This window comes from Oryzias latipes, chromosome 2, assembly GCF_053564925.1.
Source record: "Oryzias latipes strain Hd-rR chromosome 2, Olatipes_Hd-rR_3.1".
In the NCBI taxonomy this organism is placed as follows: domain Eukaryota; kingdom Metazoa; phylum Chordata; class Actinopteri; order Beloniformes; family Adrianichthyidae; genus Oryzias; species Oryzias latipes.
The window spans coordinates 14,062,932-14,085,726 of record NC_136238.1 but is presented as its reverse complement, the minus strand read 5'-3'; the positions used below and the strand labels follow the sequence as shown (position 1 = coordinate 14,085,726).

General features: G+C 40.3%; 2 protein-coding genes across 17 annotated transcripts in view; both read right to left on the bottom strand.

Annotated features, from left to right (window-relative positions):
• Window positions 1-236: 236 nt before the first annotated feature.
• Window positions 237-11,185, bottom strand: slc15a1b (solute carrier family 15 member 1b). Its single transcript, XM_023965179.2, has 23 exons — window positions 10,518-11,185; window positions 10,289-10,323; window positions 10,126-10,210; window positions 9,384-9,525; window positions 9,086-9,205; window positions 8,903-9,002; window positions 7,292-7,382; window positions 7,126-7,209; window positions 6,957-7,039; window positions 6,788-6,874; window positions 6,620-6,709; window positions 5,273-5,317; window positions 5,154-5,186; window positions 4,986-5,074; window positions 4,100-4,181; window positions 3,906-4,022; window positions 3,690-3,827; window positions 3,569-3,615; window positions 2,609-2,716; window positions 2,413-2,527; window positions 2,205-2,342; window positions 2,002-2,109; window positions 237-1,269 (listed from the first exon to the last, which is right to left on the bottom strand). The coding sequence occupies exons 1-23, from the start codon at window positions 10,522-10,524 to the stop codon at window positions 1,015-1,017; spliced, it is 2,199 nt and encodes a 732-aa protein (XP_023820947.1). The 5' UTR covers window positions 10,525-11,185; the 3' UTR covers window positions 237-1,014.
• Window positions 11,186-13,186: 2,001 nt separating this feature from the next.
• The window catches only part of LOC101167602 (dedicator of cytokinesis protein 9), a 76,183-nt gene continuing 66,574 nt past the window's right edge, over window positions 13,187-22,795 (bottom strand). For 15 of the 16 annotated variants that reach the window (XM_023965156.2, XM_078932957.1, XM_023965170.2 and 12 more), the window contains 9 exons: window positions 20,803-20,909; window positions 20,465-20,587; window positions 19,049-19,162; window positions 17,938-18,084; window positions 17,651-17,861; window positions 15,526-15,716; window positions 15,357-15,457; window positions 15,133-15,271; window positions 13,187-14,128 (listed from right to left, as the gene is read on the bottom strand). In XM_023965156.2, coding sequence (XP_023820924.1) covers window positions 14,021-14,128; window positions 15,133-15,271; window positions 15,357-15,457; window positions 15,526-15,716; window positions 17,651-17,861; window positions 17,938-18,084; window positions 19,049-19,162; window positions 20,465-20,587; window positions 20,803-20,909 — 1,241 coding nt within the window. In that variant the 3' untranslated portion in view covers window positions 13,187-14,020. Of the gene's footprint in view, window positions 14,129-15,019; window positions 15,028-15,132; window positions 15,272-15,356; window positions 15,458-15,525; window positions 15,717-17,650; window positions 17,862-17,937; window positions 18,085-19,048; window positions 19,163-20,464; window positions 20,588-20,802; window positions 20,910-22,795 lie in introns of all 16 variants that reach the window. The other variant, XM_078932940.1, reaches the window with a different exon arrangement.

Sequence of the window (22,795 nt, the reverse complement as noted above, 5' to 3'; positions counted from 1 at the left end):
TTTGTTGAAGAAGAAGAAAAGGGGAGGAGGGGTTAATTGATACATTTTTTTTTACTTTTAAGAAGCATATTGTTAATGTGTCATTTGAGGTTTTGTAAATAAATTCCGAATCAATATTTTTTTGAAAAAAACAAAACTTCTAAGTGACACAAAAGTCTGTAATATATTATTAAAAAATGGAGCTTTGTGTTCAATTGGACAAACAAACTAAACAAAAAAGAAATGTTACCAGTCAATAAGCAGGTGAAAGACTTTTTTAAATGTAAAATATTGTAAAAGACAAAAGAATAAAATATTTAAAAAAAACTTTCAAATTAAGTAAATTTACAGAAAAAAACACATACATTAAATAACATAACCCAACACTTCTAGGTCATTTTTTCATTTAACATATATCTCAGTTAAACGTTTTGCACCGTCAACAGCAGATGTTATAAAAGTTTGATTAATATTTACTTACGTTTTTTTACTCAAAATAATTTTTTCAACATGAGTTTTAGCAGGGATTCACACAGAAAATAATGAACTTTGGTTATTCACATATGTGGAAATAACAGGTAACATTTATTTAAACTGAAACATTATAATGAACCAAATAATTTCATAATGTATTCCAGTATTGTTTCTAAAGTTTAAAATACCTTTTTAACACTGCATAGAAATAAATACTAATATTATGGTTTTGTAAATTAGCGCATGGTAATAGACAATATGGTGTAAAATTCAATTATTGGACACACATTTGAAAAAAAGCAAACCTTAAATTACAGAATTAGGATTTCAAATTAAAACTAAACCTAAATTTGGGATGTCGATGATGGTGTTTATTATTAGCCGCTAGCCATCGCCAACACCACCAACTTCGCCTCCATTCACCCAGGTTTTCCTGCATTCCGACTGTTCCATCTTCAGCTATCAGTTCAACCGATAATAGGGCAAAAGAAAACGACCGCTGTCACTCAACGCAACCCGTCAGCACTCGGACGCAAAACAGAAAGCCGCGCAGCTGCGTTTTCACATCTTCGATTGCTTGCTTTCCTCCTCTTCGTCCGAGCTGGAGTCGGAGCTCTTGTTGTCCTCGTCCTGATGCTGAAAGGAGGCTTTCTTAGCCATCTCTAAGCTCTTCTTCCTCTCTTTTTCACCGTACTCCATGTTGGCAAAATGAGCTTCTATTTTGGCTGGGTCAATGTAGGTGTAGAAATAGGCCATGATGGCAAAGATGATGCAGACCAACACCAGCAATGCGGCAAAGAGGATGTATTCAGCCCACTGTGGGGGAGAGAGCACACACAGAATAACTTTTCGGTTTCATTTTCGTAACTAGACATTGCGCACAGTTTGAATATTTTGTCTGCAAACAGTCCATGGGGGTAGAGGCCTTTTGCTAACACTGATGTAACAAATGTAGCATGAATGTCTGAATGACAGAATGTCTTGAGCGAGCTGCCATCCCTACAGGTGAGACATGACCATCCACGGGTGTTTGGCGTAGAGAGACGTCCTTTTCCAATTTAACTTGCCAAGTTGTTCAATCAATTTAGCCCTTGTGCTATATAGGGTCCAGATGACCCCACCCTTACATTGACGTGTTCTCCCTACCATGACAAAGGTGGATAAAGGTAAAGAGGATTTCATGTAATCCATGGACACCAGTGAAGATCACAAATCATTGAAGAAAAAAGGTTCAGCGCACTGACTAGTGGATCTAGATGACCCAACTCCCAACGTTAAAGTGCCTAGGACAGCACAAGGGTTAACGAAATACCCCTTTTTCCTTATTCTAAGAAATATAATTAAAAAAAACATGAACCAATACCATTGAGTTTGAATGCAACATAATTTTGACCCTACATTTAATAGTTGGCTTTATTGGGGGATTTTTGAAAAAAACTCACTATGCCAAAACAATAGACATCTATTCTTAGGAGACAGATCTTTTGGAATTACTTTACACCCAAATAAAATAAAATCAATGCAGAAAATTGGTCAAAATCCACTCACCTGGTCTTCCAGAGTGGCTGCTTCTGCAACAATGAGCACAATGATGTTTCCGAACGCAACAGTTAGAAGCCAACCCGCCTGCAGTACTGCCTTCATGTTGCTTGGAGCCTGAGGAATGCATTTAATACCTTTAGCGTTTCATACATGAAAGCTTTCAAGGTACTACCAAAAGCGGGTAAAAGATCGGGTGCAACGCGATCTACCTGCGAGTAGGAGAACTCCAGACCAGTGACAGAGAAGACCACTTCTCCTGCCGTGAGGAGGAAATACTGAGGAATCTGCCAGGCCATGCTGAATGTGTTGGGCTCGATGTCCAGTATCTTCTGGACACCCTCACTGCACTGCAAAAAAACAATCAACATTTAACTCATGTGAAACCATTCAAACTCTCAGCGTCGAGTTTTCACCTACATTCACTTCAAAAGTTAAAGTGGGCGGGATAAGCAAAGTGTAGGAGCTTCCGAAGCCCAGCTCCTGCTTGACGAAGCACTCAAGTCCGGCATCGTTCCTGATCCAGTACCCCGCACTGCAATTCCAAAGCAGCCCATCGAACCACAGAGCGCTAACGTGTTTGGATTTTTGGCCCAAATTCCAACATTTTACTTACTATCCACGTTTTACAGAGGTGTATTCAGACATGTTGTTGGGATGGATGTACCCAATCTCTTTGTCGCCCACGGTAACATTCAGGGCTGTGTCAAACCCATTAAAGAATCTGTGGAAGAAAACATTTCAAATGTTTGGATAGTTTCAAGTTTAGATCAACACTGAATTGTTTGTATTTTTAAATCATAAACATAGATTGGAAATATTAAGGAATCTGTTTTCAATGCTGCTTTTGTCACTTACAACACTGAAATATAATAAACACTCATTCACTTTTCGCTGGAGAGGTTTAAGACGTTACGCCATATGCCCAGCAGGTGGCAGCAGATAAGCACTTTTATGAAGTAAAAGAAAAACACTAGAGGGCAGTAAAGATCCCAGAGATTCAACGTCAACTTAAAGTAAAGTTGCGTTCAAACAGATTCAATTCAGGCGGCGAATTTCAGCGGATTTGAGCCTCAGGTGTGGCGGGCTAGCTGCAGTGCAAAGATACAACAAAAAGTTAAAATATAAGAACTTTGGCAAAGAAGTCGCGCCTCCTCAACCAATCAGGGACTCATTTTTGTCTCTTGACGTTTTGATGATGTGGAGTCCAAAACCTCCTCCTTTGATGGCCACACCCACTCAAGTTTTTAAAGTACAATGAGGGGTTGAGAAATATAATAATAAAAATCATCGCTGTCCTAATTTAAAAAGTTTTAACGGAACTAAAGATAGTCTAGGTAGACGTTATTCTTTTTGCTAAACTTGTAATAGATTTACGAGATTCACGGTGGCGATGTTGAGGTATTTTGTCTCTAGGTCAAAGCTAAGTTTAATTCATTTTCCATGGAGCAAAATTTTCCTTTAAAAAAATAAATAGAGGGTTGCTCGACCAAAAGTGTCAGCACAGTTCTACAAAAGGGCTTTAGACTGTCCAGGATTTTGTTTTGGACCAGGAGGAATAGTGATCAACACTTGCCTGATGGCGTTTGCGCCTTGCTCCGGTTTTTTGGTGATGTCCTCAAACTGCAGACAGAGAAACACTCATGTGAACTGTAGTTTGGGCTTTAGCTTATTGGCTTAAAGCAGACGTGGCTTACCGGTATCGCGCCGAGTTCGGTCTCATTTTGGACGATGGTGATGGTATTCCGAGTGCCTTTGGGAAAAGAGACGGCATATTCGTAATCCCCCACGGTCAGTAGGAAAGGGTTTTTGAAGGTTTCATAGGTCTCAGTGGCCTGCAGGGAAAAATACAAACATTTGAAACAGTTTCTTTCTTTATTTCTACACACGTGAAGGGAGGTACAATAGAGTACCGTGAGGGGCTTCAGTGGAAGTACATGTCCTCCAGCCGTGATATCCACCTCCCTGTTGACCGCGTTGATAAACTTGACTTGCATCTCACTGTTAGATGGAAACTTAGGCAGGGTTTTCTGTAAGAGGGGAGGAAACCACAGGTAGACGCATTTCTTTTTCAAAGATATTCTGGCACTTGAGAGCTGCGGCTTACATCGATCTGGAGCTGGACCACAGCAGCAGCCACAAAAGCCATGGCAGCGAAAAACATGCCCACAGTGATTCTCCTCAGCGGACTGCAGACCACACAGACAAATCCACAGTTGTACCAAATGAAGTCTAACTTTATTGCAACGCATTTGTGTGAGAAAACAAACAGGAATGATAAAAAAAATGCTTTAACGAGCCTTAAAATGCACCTTTTTTGAGCATTACACAAATGCTCAAAAGTGAATCTTCAGTTGTTTCCTGAAGCTACATTCACGGCGCCCTCGGCAATGCGCGTTCAAGCGGCCACTTCTGAAAAGCCGATGTAGACGCGCCTTTCGGTCTTCCACGTTCAAAAGGCGCATTCACGATTAGCTACGCACGTTTCTATCAACTTTTTCGGGCTCTACATATAAAAAAAAAAAAGGAAAATACTCTTCTGTACAACTTTACTATATATTTTCATCCAAATCCCAACAATAACACTTGTTTGTAAATGCAAAATGTTCAAACTTACTTCTTATTTTTTCAGTTCCAATGTATTTTTTAACTTAAAACATAATTTTTTTACAATCTAGTTCATGCGGTTTTTCCACTTTGTATTTATTCCAATTTAACTTAACACAATGATATTCATGGTAATTGTATAAAATCTATTGTTTTTTAAGTCAAAAATAAACAAATATATTCCAATAAAATCCTATAATATGCATTAAAACATCAATATACTCCAGGTCTATACAGTAAATCAAATGTTTTTGTTTAATCATCTATTCACTGCAGGTAACTAGTGACTTTAATCGTATTTAATATTTAATGAGTTAGAACACAAAGAACATCAAAAATGTTACAATATTGAAATTGACTGAAAGAAAACTGCACATCAAACTCACGTGAAGTTCAACTTGCACTTGGAAATCAAAGGGTAAATGAGGGTATCCATGATGGGGACCAAAATCAAAATCAGGATTGGGTTGACGGTCTGGTGGAGACAAAAAAAAAAAGGATTACCTTAGATGTAGGTAATCTGTTTGTGTTAGTAGGAAGCTAGAGTGCCTCACCTGCATTTGGTCAGGCTGGATGGTCAATGCGCCCTGTTGAACAAAGAAAGATTGTCAATAAAACAAAGTATAACAAGTATATAAAGGTCTGAGTATAGAACAGCAGAGATGATACGTACAAAATCCCCATCCATGGTTGTGGCCTGCAGGGTCCATCTGGATCCCTGTGGGTCAGAGCAGAGCTTAGTTCTTCTGTTGCATTGTGCTCCCACTACCATGCAGAAATGCCCACAAGTTCCTTTTTGCAAGTCACCAATTCATTCGTTTCGAGTCCATTTGAAGTCCAGGGTCTTTGGACAAAAGTTCAAGTCAAGTTTAAAGTCTTTGGAAACGAGTCCAACTTTATTCTCTAGTCTTTTGTCATCAGTCCAAGTCAAGTCTCAAATCTTTGGTCCCAAGTCTAAGTCAGTTAAAAATCTTTAGAAATGAGTCCAAGGCCGTTTTTAAGTCTTTGGTCATAAGTCGCTTCTCCTCCACATCGAGAGGATCCAGTTGAGGATGCTAGGGCATCTAGTACAGATGCTTCCTGGACGCCTCCCTGGGGAGGTTTTCCAGGGATGTCCCACTAGGTGGAAGCCCCGGGGATGACCCAGGACACGTTGGAGAGACTACATCTCTCAGCTGGCCTGGGAACGCCTCGGGGTTCCACCAGAGGAGCTGGTGGAAGTGGCCTAGGTGAGGGAAGTCTGGGCATCATTGCATAGACTGCTGCCCCCATGACCCAGACCCATAAGCAGAAGATGGATGGATGGATGGATGGATGGATGGATGGATGGATGGATGGATGGATGGATGGATGGATGGATGGATGGATGGATGGATGGATGGTCATAACTCATAGTCAGTTACAAGTACAACAAGTACAGTGCCAGGTTCCAGTCTTTAAACAGGTATTCAAGTCGAGTCTCAAGCCTTTGGTTACAAGTCTATATCAGTTTAAAGTCTTTAGACACGAGTCCAAAGCAATTTTTAAGTCATTGGTCACAAGTCAAACTCCATTCTCCATTCTTTTGTCAGAAGTAAACTCATGTTTCAAATCTTTAGAAATGACTCCGATTCAAGTCCCAATTCTCTGGCACAAGACCAAGTCAGTTTAAAGTCTTAGGATGTGAGTTCAAGTCCATTCTCAAGTCTTTGGTAATAAGTTCTAGTCAAGTCTTGACTCAGTGGTATAAACCGTTGTCACTAGTCACAAAGTTGATTTGAGCTTTGTCACAAACTATCAGCATGTCCTTTGAAAAAGTAGTTAGGACACATAGAGAGGTATTTTTCCTATTTCTACAAGCGGGGCAAAATTATTAACTACAAAGAAAAAAGAAAAACAATCCGAAAGTGAAGTTCTTCAGGCAAAATAGCTAAAAAGAAGGAAATAAAAGTCGTCACAAGTCCAAAAGTTCAGGTTTTGCGTAATAGTCACCGTCTTTGCAAACACAAATAGAGAAATGACCATCTTGTACAAAACGTACCTGCTGGTCAAAGAGAGCCCAGAACATAGGCAGAGGGATGTAGAGGAACAGCACCTTCAGCACCATTTTCACCTGAGCAATCAGGAGTTTCTAAGGCAAAGCAGAAGGAGACTTTTTAGATTCAGACGCCCATCTTTGCATGTGTCTGTGTAGTGGTATTGTTCTCACATCGTATTTCTCATCAGCCCAGTCCATCCAATGTTCTCTCTTGGGGTACTGAGAAGAGCGATGTCTGAAGCGGTTCTTGATAGCAAACTGAAGTCAGCAGAAAAACAGATGTTCACGTAACATCTGAGATGTCCGCTGATCTCATTTGACATGGTTGGTGTGGACTTACGCCAATGCATTTGGTAACTTTCACCATGATGTTGCCCTGTGGCGCCGTTTTATGGTACATACCACTGCCGACGATGAACACAACTGCAAAGATGCATTACCAATTAACGTTGTGTTGACAAGAATAACATCTGGAACCGGTGTTCTGTTAGAGCCAGTGGAGTCCTTACTTAGAGCAACCGCCATGAGAGCAGCAGGTACTCCAAAAGCCAGAGGGTAGCACTGTTGCTGAGTGTGAATACCACACTCCTGACCTGAAAACCAGCAAACACACCCCCTTTACCACCTCCCTGTAGCAGTCAGAGGTACTAAAGAGTGTCTAGATGTCTGCTATACCTCTGAGAATGGGTGTGATGATGGTGGACAGCAGGCTGCCTGCATTGATGGACAGGTAGAAGATGGAGAAGAAGGTGCCTCTTTGCTTCTCCTGTGAAAATCAGTAAAAGAAAGAGTAGAGTCTCACATTGGGTAGGGTCACGAAACTCGATTATCATTTATTGCCAACAGGTTCACGGAGAAATCTTTGACCCCTACCTTGAACTGAGCCATAAAGTCGTACAGGGAACTTTGCTTGTGGGTATCAGTTAATAAACGACTAATGAAAACAGAGAAACGTGGAGCGCTGATAAGGCGCGACTGATGTCTGAGAGGGGAGGCTTTAATTGCTGCCTCTGAACACGAGCGTGTGCACTAGCGTGTGTGTTTACACGAGGCCGAATCTCAGAGGAAGCTTAGCGACGATTGGCAGCACGGCGAGAAACTCCAGATTGTGTTTCTTCCTTCCCGGTTCTGGTTGTAGCGTTACGTGGACTGTTGCCCCGGTGACAACTTGTCCAAGTCATTCAGATGTTTATGCAGTTTCTAAAGACAGCATTACGTGTATGTGAGACGGAGAATTCAATTATAAAGTAAAGATGGCAGTAACGCACAAAACTACTATGAGATAACAAAAGAAGAAAACTAAGACTATCCCCGAAAGCAGATGCTACTCTTTAGCTGGGTTAATCCTTTAACACCGGAGCTTTAGCTCCACTGTTTCCATTCTTTCGACTGCCGTAACTCTTAAACCGTTTACACAATCAGCATAAATAAGCCGATTACGCCATTTTACGCCCCTATGCAACACTTTACGTTAGTAATGTAGCGGTGCAAAGCTGAAATGAAAAGCTGCCTTTCTCTGCATCGGAATCAGCTGATTCAAGTTAAATCCGTCAATAGTCGAAGAGTTATGCTAGGTCAAAGAGTGTGTTATCTAGCTATCACCGGTGACATCTCCAGTATAAAAGGGTTAAATAAAAATAATTGTTTCTTTTCGTATTCTAGCTAAAACACTAAAAAAGTACAATATAAACAAGGCAGAAATTACGTTTTATGGTCGATTCATTGTTGTTTTTTAAGCTGAGAACCACTTTTAAACTGCAACCACTATTATTTAAACCAAAGATTACTCTTTCAGTTAAGATCAATGGCTATGTTTAAAAAAAAACATTTATGATACCAAGCCAAAATGTTTTTCTTTTTCAAATCTGGATATGGTAATCAACCTTTTTATTAAATTTGGGTTTCAAACATATTCAGGTGTTTACTTGTCATACCTAGTCCCAATTCTATCTTGATGTTACATTTAAGAATAAAAAATAAAAGCTTTTTTAAAGCTTCAAATTTATCTGAATGGGCTTTAAAATGAATAGTTTTTAAAGTGATATAAAATATTGGATTTCATATTCTGATTTGTAGGAAATGACACCAACATTATTTTTTTACTTCTTTTTCCATCTGCAAACTCTAACTAGAAATATCAAATTCGATCTGAAAATGAGTAATAATAAATAACTAAATGAAAAAATGTTAGAAGTCAAAGATCTGTGAATGAGTTCTGCTGTGTCTTTATCTTCACTTTTTAGTGTTTGTGTTAGAAAAACGTTTCTTTTTTTTTTTTTTAATAACCTGGTGATCTTCAAACTGGTCTCCCCCGAAAGCGGCCACGCAGGGTTTGATGCCCCCGGTACCCAGCGCGATGAGGAGCAGCCCCACCATGGACAGCGCTCTGAGAGGTTGAAACGAGCACACAGAGTTAAGACAAGCCACCCGCTCGGGCGTGTGTCACGTGTCGGTGTGCGTTGGGCTCACACGTGGAAGGTCATGTTGTCGGGGGTGCCATCCTTGTTCGTGTCGGTGATGTCATGGATGGCACTTATGGCCAAGACGACCTGGCCCAGCGTGTAAACGATGGACAGGTAAACAATGGTCCTGCACAGAGAGAGTCAGGCGTGAAACAGGCGTACAGCGGCGCAGATAAGATGGACAAGGGTCAGGATGCCAGAGATGATAACAAAAGACTTTCTCATAGAGATCTCATGTGTAAGACATATTTATCTGATGTATTTTTGATGATGTGTGACGAAAATACAAAAACTCGAAGACCAACTTGAACTTTCCGAGCCACGAGTCGGCGATGATGGCGCCGAGGATAGGGGTCAGGTAGCAGAGAGCCACAAAGGTGTGGTAGATGGTGGTGGCAAAGTCATCGTCCCATCTCAGGAAGTACTTGAAGTACAACACAAGCACAGCTGCACACAGTAGAAGGGCAAAGGTTACACTTTCATCCTCCATTTTCCTTTAAAAACATAGTTTGCAGGTCATTTTTGATCACTCTTGGTGTAACATTTGTAAATTGTTTCTTTAAAGTCACTCTTTTTCTTCGTTTTTACAACTTATTATAAAAGATTTGGACATTTGAATGAAAAAATAACAGATTATTGATTGAAATTGCATTAAATCGAACAGTTAAACAAACCACAACTGTCTCAAACTTAAACTGAATTAAGTCGATACTTGCATGTTTTTGCAAATTCCTCTTAAATTCTAACATTCTAAATATTAAGTGTTCTTTTTTTTGTTAATTTACACCAAAGTGAGAAAATATGAGGTCATTTGCTCCCATTTCAGAAAATACTAAAGCAAAGAAAGATAGAACTGTTTTCTTTTTGTTAAATTATCTTTTTTTTTAGCACAAAACTTAAAAAAAGTAGCTTTAGACTAATCAAAAATAAAGATTTTATTTATCTGAGCAGCTAGAAACAGAATTATTTTTAATTTTTTATTATTTGTAGAATTTTGGACAGATGGAACCCATAATGCAACTCGGATATCAGGATACCAGATCTCACCTCTCATGCCATAGTAGGAGAAACGCTCGCAGAACTCATTGATCACGATGAAAAAGATGCTTATAGGATAACCGCAGACTTTAGGCTGGATGAGAGGAACATAGATGATCAGAATTTTGCAGTTTTAAAGACATGAAATGTAAAACTTTATATCCAGTCTTACACTCTTCTTCTTGGGCTTCTTGTGTTCTTCTTTATCTGCAGAGATAAATCAGTCAAAAGTTATTCTTTCTCATCACAGATGCAGGTAGACATGGCAAACTTTTTTGTAAAAATAACAATATTATAAAGGTCTGTGAAGCTTTCTTTTGTTTGAACATGTAATAACCCATAAATCTACATTAAATCATTAAGGAAAAAGTGAAATGTGGGTTCCTCGAAGCGCTCCTCACCTGCCATGGTTGCTGGACGTGTCAACTCTGGACCTTCAATCCCTCGACTGAACCTTTAAAGCGATTTCAAAACCAGTCGAGTCCGCCTCCTTAACATCCGAAGGCACCAGGATGGACGGAGGGCCATCGCGAATCCTTTATGTAACCTTCCCATCTAGCCTGGAGGACCCGCCCACCGATGCTGGACTGTTGAACTTTGCAGATTCAGACCCAACACCTTCACGCGTGCAAGTCACCCTTATTTTCACTCTGCTGCACATTCTCCACACCTTTATCACCCAAACCATCATGAGGGTGCGACTGATTACTTTATGGCTTTGGGAAAGCTCCATCAGGTGGGGAGGAGGAAATCTGCCCCAAAACAAAAAGCTCGGATGACAGTAGTGACAACGGCAGCTGTTAATAGTTAAAAGTGGAATGATTCCTTGTAAAATACACTTTAAAGTTCCACACTTGGTCCATTTCAATGCGTTCCCAGTAGTCTTTTAGCTCTGATTATGCCGTTTTTTAGCCTGAATTAAAAAAACCTGTGTTGTTTTCTAAGACATAGCGTCTGCAGAGCGGCAGTAGTAGTTCATTAGAAATTTGCCGTTGGAGCAGAGCCACCCCGCTAACTGAGAGCTCTCTGTTTACACGCTCTCTCAGTATAGCTTACAGCCCCCCCCCCCAACCTAACATTACCTGTGCAACAAAAACGGCGTGCACAACGATGGAAGGAGCGTATTTTTTACGTCACAAATATGGCATTTTTTTGTCTGCTCCTGATTTTAATAAAAAATTACTGAGAAATGCAATTCTAAGCTTTTTTTTTGCTTTTTTTTTATACATTGGGGCAAAATGGCACCTGTTTGAACTGGTTATCTATATAAAAGACACCTGTCCACAACCTCAAACAGTCACACTCCAAACTCCACTGTGGCCAAGACCAAAGAGCTGTCTTAGGACACCAGAAACCAAATTGTTTACCTGCACCAGACTGGAAAAACTGAATCTGCAAGTGGTAAGCAGCTTGGTGTGAAGAAATCAACTCAAGGAGTAATTTTTAGGAAATGGAAGACATGCAACACCACTGATAATCTCCTCCATCTGGGGCTGCCCGCAAGATCTCACCCCGTGGGGTCAGAATGATCACAAGAACAGTGAGAAAAAATATGACCTGCAAAAGAGAGCTGGGACCAAAGTAACAAAGGCTACCATCAGTAACACATTACGCCGCCTGGGACTCAAACCCTGCAGTGCCAGACGTGTCCCCCTGCTAAAACCAGTACATGTGCAGATGTGTAAAGTTTGCTAAAGAGCGTTTGGAGGACCCAGAAGAGGATTGGGAGAATGTTCTATGGTCAGATGAAACCAAAATAGAACTTTTTGGTAAGAACTTGACTCAGCGTGTTTGGAGGAGAGAGAATGCTGAGTTACATCCAAAGAACACAGCATCTACTGTAAAGCATGGGGGTGGAAACATCATGCTTGGGGACAGTTTTTCAGCAAAGAGACCAATGCGACTGATCCGTATAAAGGAAAGAAGGAATGAGGAATATATGGAGAACTAATATCTCCATCATCAGGAAAGGCGAGTGGAACGTTAAAAACACAGAAAACCTGATTTTCATTGGAACAGGTCTCTAAGGAATCTACTTTTAGAAAAAAAAAGAGGACCAAAGAACTTCAGGCAGGTGCTTTTCAGATAAACTAAATCTTTAAACCCCTAAATAATAGCAGAGGTCAACACTTTTATTTTGGATCACGTGATCAACCACAAACTCAAAAAATGTTGGCTTTTTTTTTCCATCTGTAAAAGTTTTATAGTTTTGCTGCCTGAAACGATTCGAATAAAGTTGTTTTGAAAGTAATAAATAAATACCAAGCGTAGAGTTAAGTATTTAAAAATTCCTATTATATACTGTGCAGACATAGACATAATATACCTGGAAGATTGAGTCTGTTGCCTGGCAACTGATGCAGTGATAGAGTCACGTGCCGTCAGTCGAGAAACTCAACACCGGATCACGAATAATGGTTTGGTCCTTCTTGGATTACACTTAGATAACAGTTCATCTCCATTTACTGCAACCACTCTGCTTACGAGATCAGAAAGGCTACCTGACCTGTTAAGATGTGAGATTAAGCAGGTTAACTCGCAGTAAAAAATGCATAAAGTTTCAATACCTGCGGTGTATAAATCCTCCCTGGATAACAGCAGACCATCGCTGCAGGTAATCACCCTTTACTGCTACCAGGTTTATCTACCTGCACAGGTCATCATATGGTTAGAAAGACCACCAGACTTGCTTCTAGACCTCATAAACATAGAAAAACATTGCCCCCGTTAATATCTCCCCGCTGCAATGGTACCACTTTTATATTTCTGTTTTCAGTTCATTCAGTTAAAATTGTTCCAATCCAACCCCCTCTTCAGTCATATCAGGTGTCCCCCAAGGCTCTGTCCTCAGCTCTCTACTTTTCACAATTTAACTCCTGCTGCTGAATTCTAGTTTTTTTTAATTCAATATCCAATTTTATTGTTAAGCCAATGACACACAGATATGTTTTATGCATTTTGTTTTTTATATTTTGTGTCAAAGTGTATTTTATTTTGTAAAAGTCCAAGGGTGTCCGGAAAAGGGGCTTTTTTAAATAAAACACATCATTATTTGGATTGAAGACAAAAGTATTATCACAGATTTTATTTATTTGTATTTCTTATACATATTAAACATATTTACATGTTTTTATTGTTTCTTTTTAACATTGTTGACAATAAAAAAAACAAAAAACGAAAAAAAGATCGGTGTGGAGTACAAACTGCCAGGCCGTCGCCTTGAATTGCACAACTGTTTTATTTTTTCTTTGGCAGGAATGATCTTTTGTGCAGCAGAATAATAATACAATAGAAAATATTGCACACTCTTATCATAAAACGGGGTAAAAACACTGTGGCTCTCTTGGCGTTTAGGTCCAGTATGCTTAAAAAAAAACAACAGTTTTTCCCAATTTGGTTCCAGTAGATAAAAAAAAAGTATCTGCTGTTAAAACTGAGCCCAAGTGGAAAAATGGAAGAAAAAAAAAAGTTTTTATCCATTCACCTCTTTAAATGACTGGGCCTTACATTGGTTTTACCAGCTTTTATAAGAAGGGGTTTTAGACAAACAAAACTATATTTTAGATCGTCAGTCTGGGTCTATTTTCCATGGAAAATCCATTGATTATCCATGGAAAATCCATGGAAGTTCCATTGATAAGTGACCGAAATCTAACAAGATTACAAAACTGCCACGGATGTTAGAGTTGAAACTGTAGTCTCCATATCTATGCAGACTCTCATTCATCCAGGTTGGTTCCATTGTAGTAGGTTTAGGGGTTGTCATCTGGACCTGGACAGATGACAACCCCAGGAAACTGGGGGGGGAGAGAGAGAGCAAGAAAAGTAGCAACATTCTGTGTGAGTCTGTCCTTTTTGTTTTTTTAGATGCAACCTGCAGGCTCGATTCTGGTGTAAAATCCGATCAGAGAACAGTGGTGGAGCCGTGTGGGCTTGGTGTGCCACTGATGGCATTGAAGATACCCATGGAATTATTCAGAGTATTCCTGGAACTGTCTTCAATCAGGTTTATCTGGGGGGGGGGGATCAATAAAAAGTAGTCAGAAAACACGAAATCGCTCCTATCGCAGAAGAATTTAAAATACAGTGTTCCCTCGCTCTACCGCGATTCATCTTTTGCAGCGCATCGTGTTCTGTAGACCTTTTCTATGGATATCTCCTCTGTGTTGTGTTTCCTGTCTAAAATGCGTTCAGTTTGACAAATCTACAAAAATCTTCAACTGCGGTCGGTTTTTGTTTTTCATTCTACAATACTGGACTTAATTTTCCGTGAAATTTTAAACTTTGAGAGTTCAAACAGGAGAGAAAAGTGTAAAAATGTTCATGTCTGTCTGAGAAAAGTGTGCAGTAAGGAGTTTTACCGCCTTAAAACATCTTTAATCCTACTTTGCAGATTTCACCTCTCACTGGTTTTTTTAAGACCATAACTACAAAAGGGACGACTGCAAAACAGCTAAATTCTCCTTTTTCTGTTAAATTCATGCAAACGGATTCGGTATCGCAGAAAAAGCTAGCACAGATTAAAGTCAAAGTTCACAATACGATATAAAACTGTAAATATATGCCGTATAGTTAACCTTTTTTAGCGTCGGAGCTGTTTACATTCTTTTGACTATCGGAACTCTTCAACCGTTCAGGCATTTTACATAATTCCAGTGGATTCTGAAGCGGAGGAAAAAAACTTCACTACTGTTATGCAACGCGTTTCACAGTAGTGAAGTTTTTATGCAAGCAATCAGCTGATCCTGAACGTTAGCCGATTCCCGTTGATGGCGTAAACGGTTGAAGAGCTGTGATGTCAAAGAGTGTTTGTTATCTAGGTGTCGCTGGCGACGTCTCCAGCGTTCAATATATACTGTACAGATTTATGCTGTAAATGTGTGGGAAATCACAGCGGCTTTACCATCCAATCTGTTCAGTCCAGCACAAAGAAAGCCAAAGATAAAAAAAAACGGGTTAGTGAACAGGAAGTGTTAATGCTCGTACCCAGACATCTTTAAAATCAGAAAAGCACACCTGTTCGTGCATGATGTTAGACAGCTCTCGGGTCAGGTCCCGGTAGCTGGCCTTCATCTCATCGTGGTACTCGTGCTGGTCTTCTTTTATCAGTCGTTCGTTGACGCCCAGCCCGTGACCACACGCGTCTACAAATTGCCTACGGAAGGATGTATACGATTGCTTCATTGCCTGTTTCTCCACAGACTTGTGTCGAGCCTTCTACATGCGGTGGGTATCCGTACCTGAACACCTCCTTCAGCTGCTTGACCTTATTGTCTGGGTACTTTTTGGCACTGCTACCATCCAGAAAGGCTCTGGCGTAGGCGAGAGGACCGGCGTTCACCTACAAGAGAACTGGGCTTAGATGGCTTACGGTCTGCTCTTGACCACAGCAAATGGTCGGTCCTGCACCTGAACGCTGATGCTGCCCTGCAGCTTGAGCTGCAGCCGGATCATGTCCACCTCGGAGGCGGAGCACAGCAGGCGCAGCTCGGCCACCTTGCAGCTCATCTCGTCAATGGCCACCTCTATGGGGCTCAGGTCGGTCTGGTGTTGGTACATGACGGGTATGCGCTTTTTGACGTAGGGGAAACAGTGGGTGGCTGGAAACGGAAGACCAGGAGGGAGTCAGCAGAAGTGGAATCTTAAGACATAAACACTGATATGCGGAATATGTGGAAGCGGTCATAAAGAAGATATGACGACGGATCAAGAGCACACGTAAACAGACACGCTGACAGCCAAGTCAGCAAGACGGAACAAGATAAGACCTGAACCTTGAGATGCGGCTGAGGGCGGAACAAAGTATTTTTTTATCCGATTGCCTTGTTGCGATTTGAGGGAAAACAAACAAACTCGGGTGTCCAACAAACAACAACAGGAAATGACTTCAGAGTGTGGCAGAATTCAAGAAAACTACCAACAACTAAAGAGATAAACGAAAAAATAGAAAACCATGTTAACAGAGTCAATGGTATTACAAATCACTATGGAAACCCAAGTTGGCTCAACTGTTGGAAATTACAAGTAAGGATTTCTGGTTCCTCCACCCATGTGACATAAATTAGCGAATGAAAAATCCTTTTGGTGTTTTAATAACTGTTAGTCCCTCTTCACGTGTGACAACGGTAAAGACAGTAGAAATGCTATTCTTTGAAAGCACAAGACCTCCAAAGGGTATCGGGCCGTCTCCAAAGATGCAGGTGTCCCTGTTTCAACAGTTATTAAGACGTTTTCCAGGCAGGGAACTGTCAAGGTTGCTGCGAGTGGTACTAAAAACACCACGCCAAACATGTAAAGACCTGAAAAACCAACCAAATGTAATTGTTTCAACAAGTATCATATGGAGTGCACTAAACCAAGTGGGGCTTTATGGGCGAATTGTTGGAGAAAAATCATAAGAAGGAACAATAGATCTTCACAAAAGAGAACTTGGAAAAACCTCAAGTCCAAGTCCAAACAATGTCTGATAGACAGATTAAAATTTATCGTGCAGGAGGCACAAAAAGCAATTCTGGCTACGTAAAACCTAGGAATGTGACGTGCGTTTAAGAACACGCTAAGCTCAGATTCCTGGATGCACATTTGGCCCTTGGTGTTCACACTGGACAAGTAGGGAGGGGCTTCTTCTTCTTTTCCCCTTTTTGCTTTTTCATAATATGAAAGCCTTGGGGTCACACAATTCACCAACCGCAATTATTAGTTATTCACTACGATCAATTTTCAAATTGTTGCAATGCCATCCGTATGTCACTACCAAATCAAGAGTCCCTGATTGGTCAAAGTTCGGCCTGGTTTAACTTTTAATGTGCGTACAATGGCAAAGCGTTTATTAACTAGAGAACAGCTGTAGAAACCTGAGTGAATAGATTAGGTCTGAACGAGGAAGCCCGAAAGGCTCACATAAAATTGTTGACATTCACTTTTTATTGGAAGTGGTCACGTAATCCAGCGTTGCAGAGGCCGCTGTGAACGTCGCTTTAAATCAAGTATATTTCTCTCTTCAAACTGATGTTTTACCCAATTTCGATCCATACATTCTTGATAATTATCATCCAGTATCCAATTTACCTCATTTAAAAAGGGACACCTCCCATTCGTCACTCCCAAATCCCTGATTGGTCAAAATTCGACCTGCTCTAAGGTTTATTGGGCTCGCGTTTTGTACATAGAGCCAGAAAAAAAAGGCTGTGAAAATGTGCGTAGCTGCATGGGAATGGGAGAGTTAGCCTGAAACGTACATTTACGCATGTTTACGTAGACTTTTTGTTGGAAGTGGCCGCTCGAACGCGTGTTGCCGAAGGCGGAGCAATGGTAGTTTCAGAGAAAGAACACTAAAAGGAACTGAGGGAGAAAAAACCAGCAGAGAAGTGCAAGAAACATACAGATAGCTATAAGAAACATTTGGAGGCCTGAATATTAAGAAGGACTCAATGCTGGTTTTCTTGAAAAAACAGTCCTCAAGCTCTAAATCCAGTCTCTCTAATTTACGGTAATCTGAAAACGTCAAGAAAGGAAACCTTCTCTTTGGACTTACTGGTTAGAATGGTGCGCCGTTTGCACTGCTCCTCCACTCCCCCCTGCTTCTTCCCGGACACGGTGAACGGCGTCTCGAACACAAAGCGCCTGATGTTGTGGCTCTTCTCAAAGTCGGTCTTCCTGTCCTCCAGCTCCTTGTCATCCAGGTAAGGAGTTACATGAGTCACCTGGATGTAGGCGAACTTCGAGTCCAGGTCTTTGGGATTTACCTGTGTGGCGAAGAAATGAGAAAAATCATTTTGGGCCGTATCAGTTTCTGAAAAGCTTGAACGGGTGCGGTCGCACCTTCCCAGAGTCCTGAATGATTTTGACGTTCTCCTGGCCGAATTTATCGGAGTAGAGCTTCAGGAGCCTCTGGGAAACTTCAGACAGAGGCGTGAACTTCGGCTCCTTGTAGATATACTCTTTCCCATCCTCGTCCTCGAAGAAGCCCTGTTGTACAGAAACAAATGCTGTAAATACATCGGAAATTGCAGAAAAGGTTAAATTAAAGGAACACTGGCGCCATCTAGCGGCATAACTCTAAACTGAAGCCAAATCGCATTTCCTTAAGTCTTTAAAACTCAGCAGATACATAAAATATGAATAATAAAAGTAATCTCTAAACTGTTAATATTTTATAACTGTTAAAGATAAATAAGCCCAAAAATGTCCCAGTTCTCTCTGACCACATTCATGCATGCGAGGATCTGATTGGCTGCTTTTTGTGCACAACACAGGAAGCAGATCAAAATAAGACATTTTCAGAATAAAAGGAACACATTCATAATACGAGTGTTGTAGAACAGCAACGTAATTTGCATGAAAACACAAAGACATATTTAGAATGAACCCAAAAATACTTTAACTTCTTGTGTTCCTGACAACACAACAATTAAGATAAAACTGTACAGCAATGAATGTAGCTTTCATTTAACAAACAGAGACATAAAAGTAACAGAGTACATATTTCCACACTTACCGCAGCCTTGGGGAGGCAGGGAGAGAGAGGAGGGAGTTTCCATTAAAAAGCTTTGTAAGGATGGTTCATGTGTGTATCTGTGCGTGCAGGAGTGTTCTGCTCTCCACGAAGCAACAAAACAACAACTTTAACTTAAACACTGAAGCTGTCGCAGACTACAGCAAAATAACAAAGACGCTCTTAAAACTCATTTTTAATGTTTACGCAATTTACGTAATTCCAACAGATGCAAAGCAACACTTCTCTGCAGTAAAGTGTTGTATATCAGTGCAAAGCTGCTTCTCTCCACCTTAGAATCCATTAGAATGACATCAATTGTGTAAACCATAAACGGCAATTCAAAGAACGTGAACGCTGGAGCTAAAGAGCTTGTGTTGAAGGGTTATTAAAAAGTTAGGCTCTTATCAATGGGGACGCAGGTTTTTGCTGCTTTACCTGTCCGAAGAATGCCACTCGGAAAAACGTGCCCAGAAGCCTCTTGCCGGTGTGCATCACCTCCATGACCTTGGTGTAGGCGCGGTGCAGCGTGTCATACAGATGCGTCAGTTTCTGTCAACAAAGAAATGCTTTGAAAAGGTTGTAGAAGCTGTCTCCCAATTAAAGCAAACTCCCTGCCTTTTTGGCTTAATTCCCACCTATTTTTTGAAAACATTATGGCTTCTAAGCGCGCGTTCTTGAACACGGGTGTAGCCCTTGGTGTTCACACTGGACAACTAGGGAGGGGCTTCTTCTTTCTTTTCATTTTTCTACTAATTACTAGCGCATGTCCGCCACCTACAGTCAGAAGTGGCTTGGTATGAAATGCTGAAGTAATCCAAATCTCTTGAATCTTGCTCCAGGCTTTGCCTTTCACAGCTCTAGTTCAATACATGAAATACGTGGCATCATAGAATTCCAGCTGGGTACAAACTGCAATTATTATTTCTCCTCTATGATCAATTTTCAAAGGGTTGGCACTTCTGTAAATTTAAGGGACGCCATCCGCACGTTACTACAAATCAGACTCCCTGAGTGGTTTGAACTTTTTTTAAATCTGCACCATGATTTCGATGGTCTTTAAGTACATTTTTCAATTCAAACAGGATTTTTCCTTTTAAATCTAAACATTCCTAATAATTAACAACCAGTACCCAATTAACCATTCGCTAATTTCATAGAAAAAAGTGTTTTTACCCGTTAAATTAGTTTTTAAATCAAAACCTCAAGAGCCTGTGGAATTAAGTTTGGGGTTCCCCAAGGATTAATTTTCGGCCCAGCACTTTTTAATGTAATAGAAGGCTTTGGGTGGTTGAATGTGTGTTATTATATCTATTTTTTTTTAGCAAAGGTTTTGGTTTTTGAGATTGAAAGTTATGTAAAACACTTTTTGTTTCAAATTTTTATGTTTTTTTTACCAATAAATAAAGTTTTATCTGAATGGAAAAGATAAAGTCTTGGATTTTAACTCATCCGGAAAACATCCAGATGACCTAATTTAGCTCCCATTTTAATCCACCAAGATGACAGAATCTTTATCGGCAAAATGTTGTGCGACAAATTGGAAGCTTAACAGACCTTTGAAAGCCTGCTTTTTTACCTTTTTTGGGGGGGATAAAAACAACTTTAAATCAAAATTTTTACAGACCTAATTTAAAAAGATCAAGTTTATCTAAACTGTAGAAAATTATCATATTTTTTTGGTAATTCTGTCACTTAGCTAATGAAAATGGACAGTTACATCTGGCAAAACAGCCCGACATGATGACTTTCTACGTCTAAAGACGCATTGGTGAACCAGGATGGAAACTAATATCTGTAATCCGGATAAAACACTTTAAAGTACATCGTAGATTATCAGTCAGTTTAGATTACCTCAAAATCTCTGCGCTGTTCATAAATGGGAATAATTAGCTTGTAGACATCAGCAATGAGCTCATAACGCTCCGCCTTCCAAAGACCATCAGCACACTCCTCCAGCAGCTCCAGGAGAACCTCCTGAAGACAAAACATGGAGGAACAACTCCTAAATCTCTAGTACTACTGAAACTAAGATCAGTAGCTATATGACAAAGAACCCAATTGGTAACCAACTCCCTGTGGGTTTTTATGAGATGACAGTCAATTTTGCAAAGCAAATGTTTTAATTGCCAATGAAAAAATGTACTCATAAAAGCGAGTCACTTTAAAAAAATAAAGCAACTTAAGGAAACCTCGTTAAAGTGAACATCCTGCATCCCCACGTCCTCCATCATGGCCGCCTCTTCGTCGATGTTGGGAGTGATGACCCGGAACGCGGAGCAGCCCTGTCTGAACATCCCTAACAAGGAAGACACAAACACCTCCTCTTCATCTGGAAAGCACAAGATTGTGACGGAAGTCCAATGACCGAACAGACTCACAAAAACAAGCCCTGCCCCTTAATCCACCCCAAGTTTTTTTTTGTGATCTCCCAAATCTTCTTAGCGTTCTCCTCTTCTGTACAGCTAAAGAAAGTCTCCAACATGGCTGGGAGCTCAGAACCAGGTTGATAAGAAACCAAGTTCCCTTTTCTGGACAAAAAAACATCTTGATTTCTACAGAACACTGGACTGTCAATCTCTGACATCACCCATTAGATTCCGAACAGCCCAAATAAAGCCTTCCCAACTCAACGACGTTCCAGAAATAACTAAACAAAAACAGAATTTCATTAAAAAAACAGCCGTAGTAATGAAAAAGTTTGACCTCCATTGAAACCAAACCATCTGATTGAAAAGATACCACCCAAAAATCATTATAATCATTGTGACCTTATGATTATTACCCTTTTTTAAAACCTCTACAGTGACCTCCACGTCTTTGTTACAGATCATAACCTTGGGCATGTTCACCAAAGGTGTAATCCCCAATAAAACAGGTAACGCTTCCAAAACTATTGTGTTTTACAAAGTTAAGTATCATTTCTTTAGCTTCCAGTTTCGGAAAAATCTACTTTTCAAATAAAAATGCTACAACAAAAAATTTAGTTGAAAAAAAACATGAAAACGTGAGCAGATCAAAACAATTTCTTTTTTTAACGTATGACGAAGATTTAATGGAACAAAGTTATTGACTTGTAGAACTTGTTTCTAATTTGTAAATAATTGAATAAAATCAACTTTACAGTCTTTTTTCATAGAAAACCACGGTTAAATTGAAAAAGTCAGCCAAGTCTCAGATCACCATGGCTAAAATTTCTTCACAGATGCCTTTGCTGTAGGACCATTCATTCAGAAATGTCATTTTTCCAAGTTTGATTAAAACTCAGACTTTGTGATGAAGATTTTTCCTTTAACCTCAAAGTGGAGGCTAACGACAGCTGCGTCCGACTTTTAGGGTATGACCAATTCTTCTTTCACTTCCGGCTTCTCCCATCAGGGGTCGCCACAGCGAAACAACCCTCCCATGAGGATGAGTCGCATGGTAAACTTGGCAATGTTTTTACGCCAGATGCCCTTCCTGATGGAACCCTCTCAATCCAGCCGGGCTTGGGACCGGCACAGCGGCAGAGAAGGGAATAGAGAGCAGCCTGGATTTGACGGTTTCACGGACGGAAGGCGCTGCAAACCAGCACGAGCTAAACCAGCCCCCTAGGGTGTGACGAATTAATGAAGATAAAATGACTCAACCATGGTAAAGCTGGTATTTTCTAAATAAAATAATAAACATGACGGATGCTTTGTTTATTATTGTAGTCAGTTACAACGAGCAAGCAAGCAGCTTCTGGTGCGTGGGAACAACTGTCTCAATAAATCACTATTTGACGGAAGACTTTTTGTCTGTAATCAGCTGCTTTGTGTTTCTTTGAAGTCCAAGGCTTTTATTTTTTGGTTTTCTCACTGACTCTTTTCTCCCCAAATACGTTTTATTGTTTGCTTTTTGTATGCTTTTCAGCGATAAGCTACCAACTTAACGGTACGAGCAGCCGCTGAAAGTCACGTGACGCATGAAGACAGCAAATGTGGTAAACAGAATCCAGTAAGTTTTACAAAATAAAACTTTCGTCGGGATCAGAAAATAAACAAAACGGAAATAATTGAAGTTAGAGAATATGTTTTTTTTTTTTTTTTTATGTCTGCGGCCCGGTACTGGTACCGGTACTGATCGGAAGTCTGGAGATATTTCCCCATTTATTGAGACAGTGTTTATCTTCGAAATGCAGCGTTGGCGAGTTTTTCAACACGA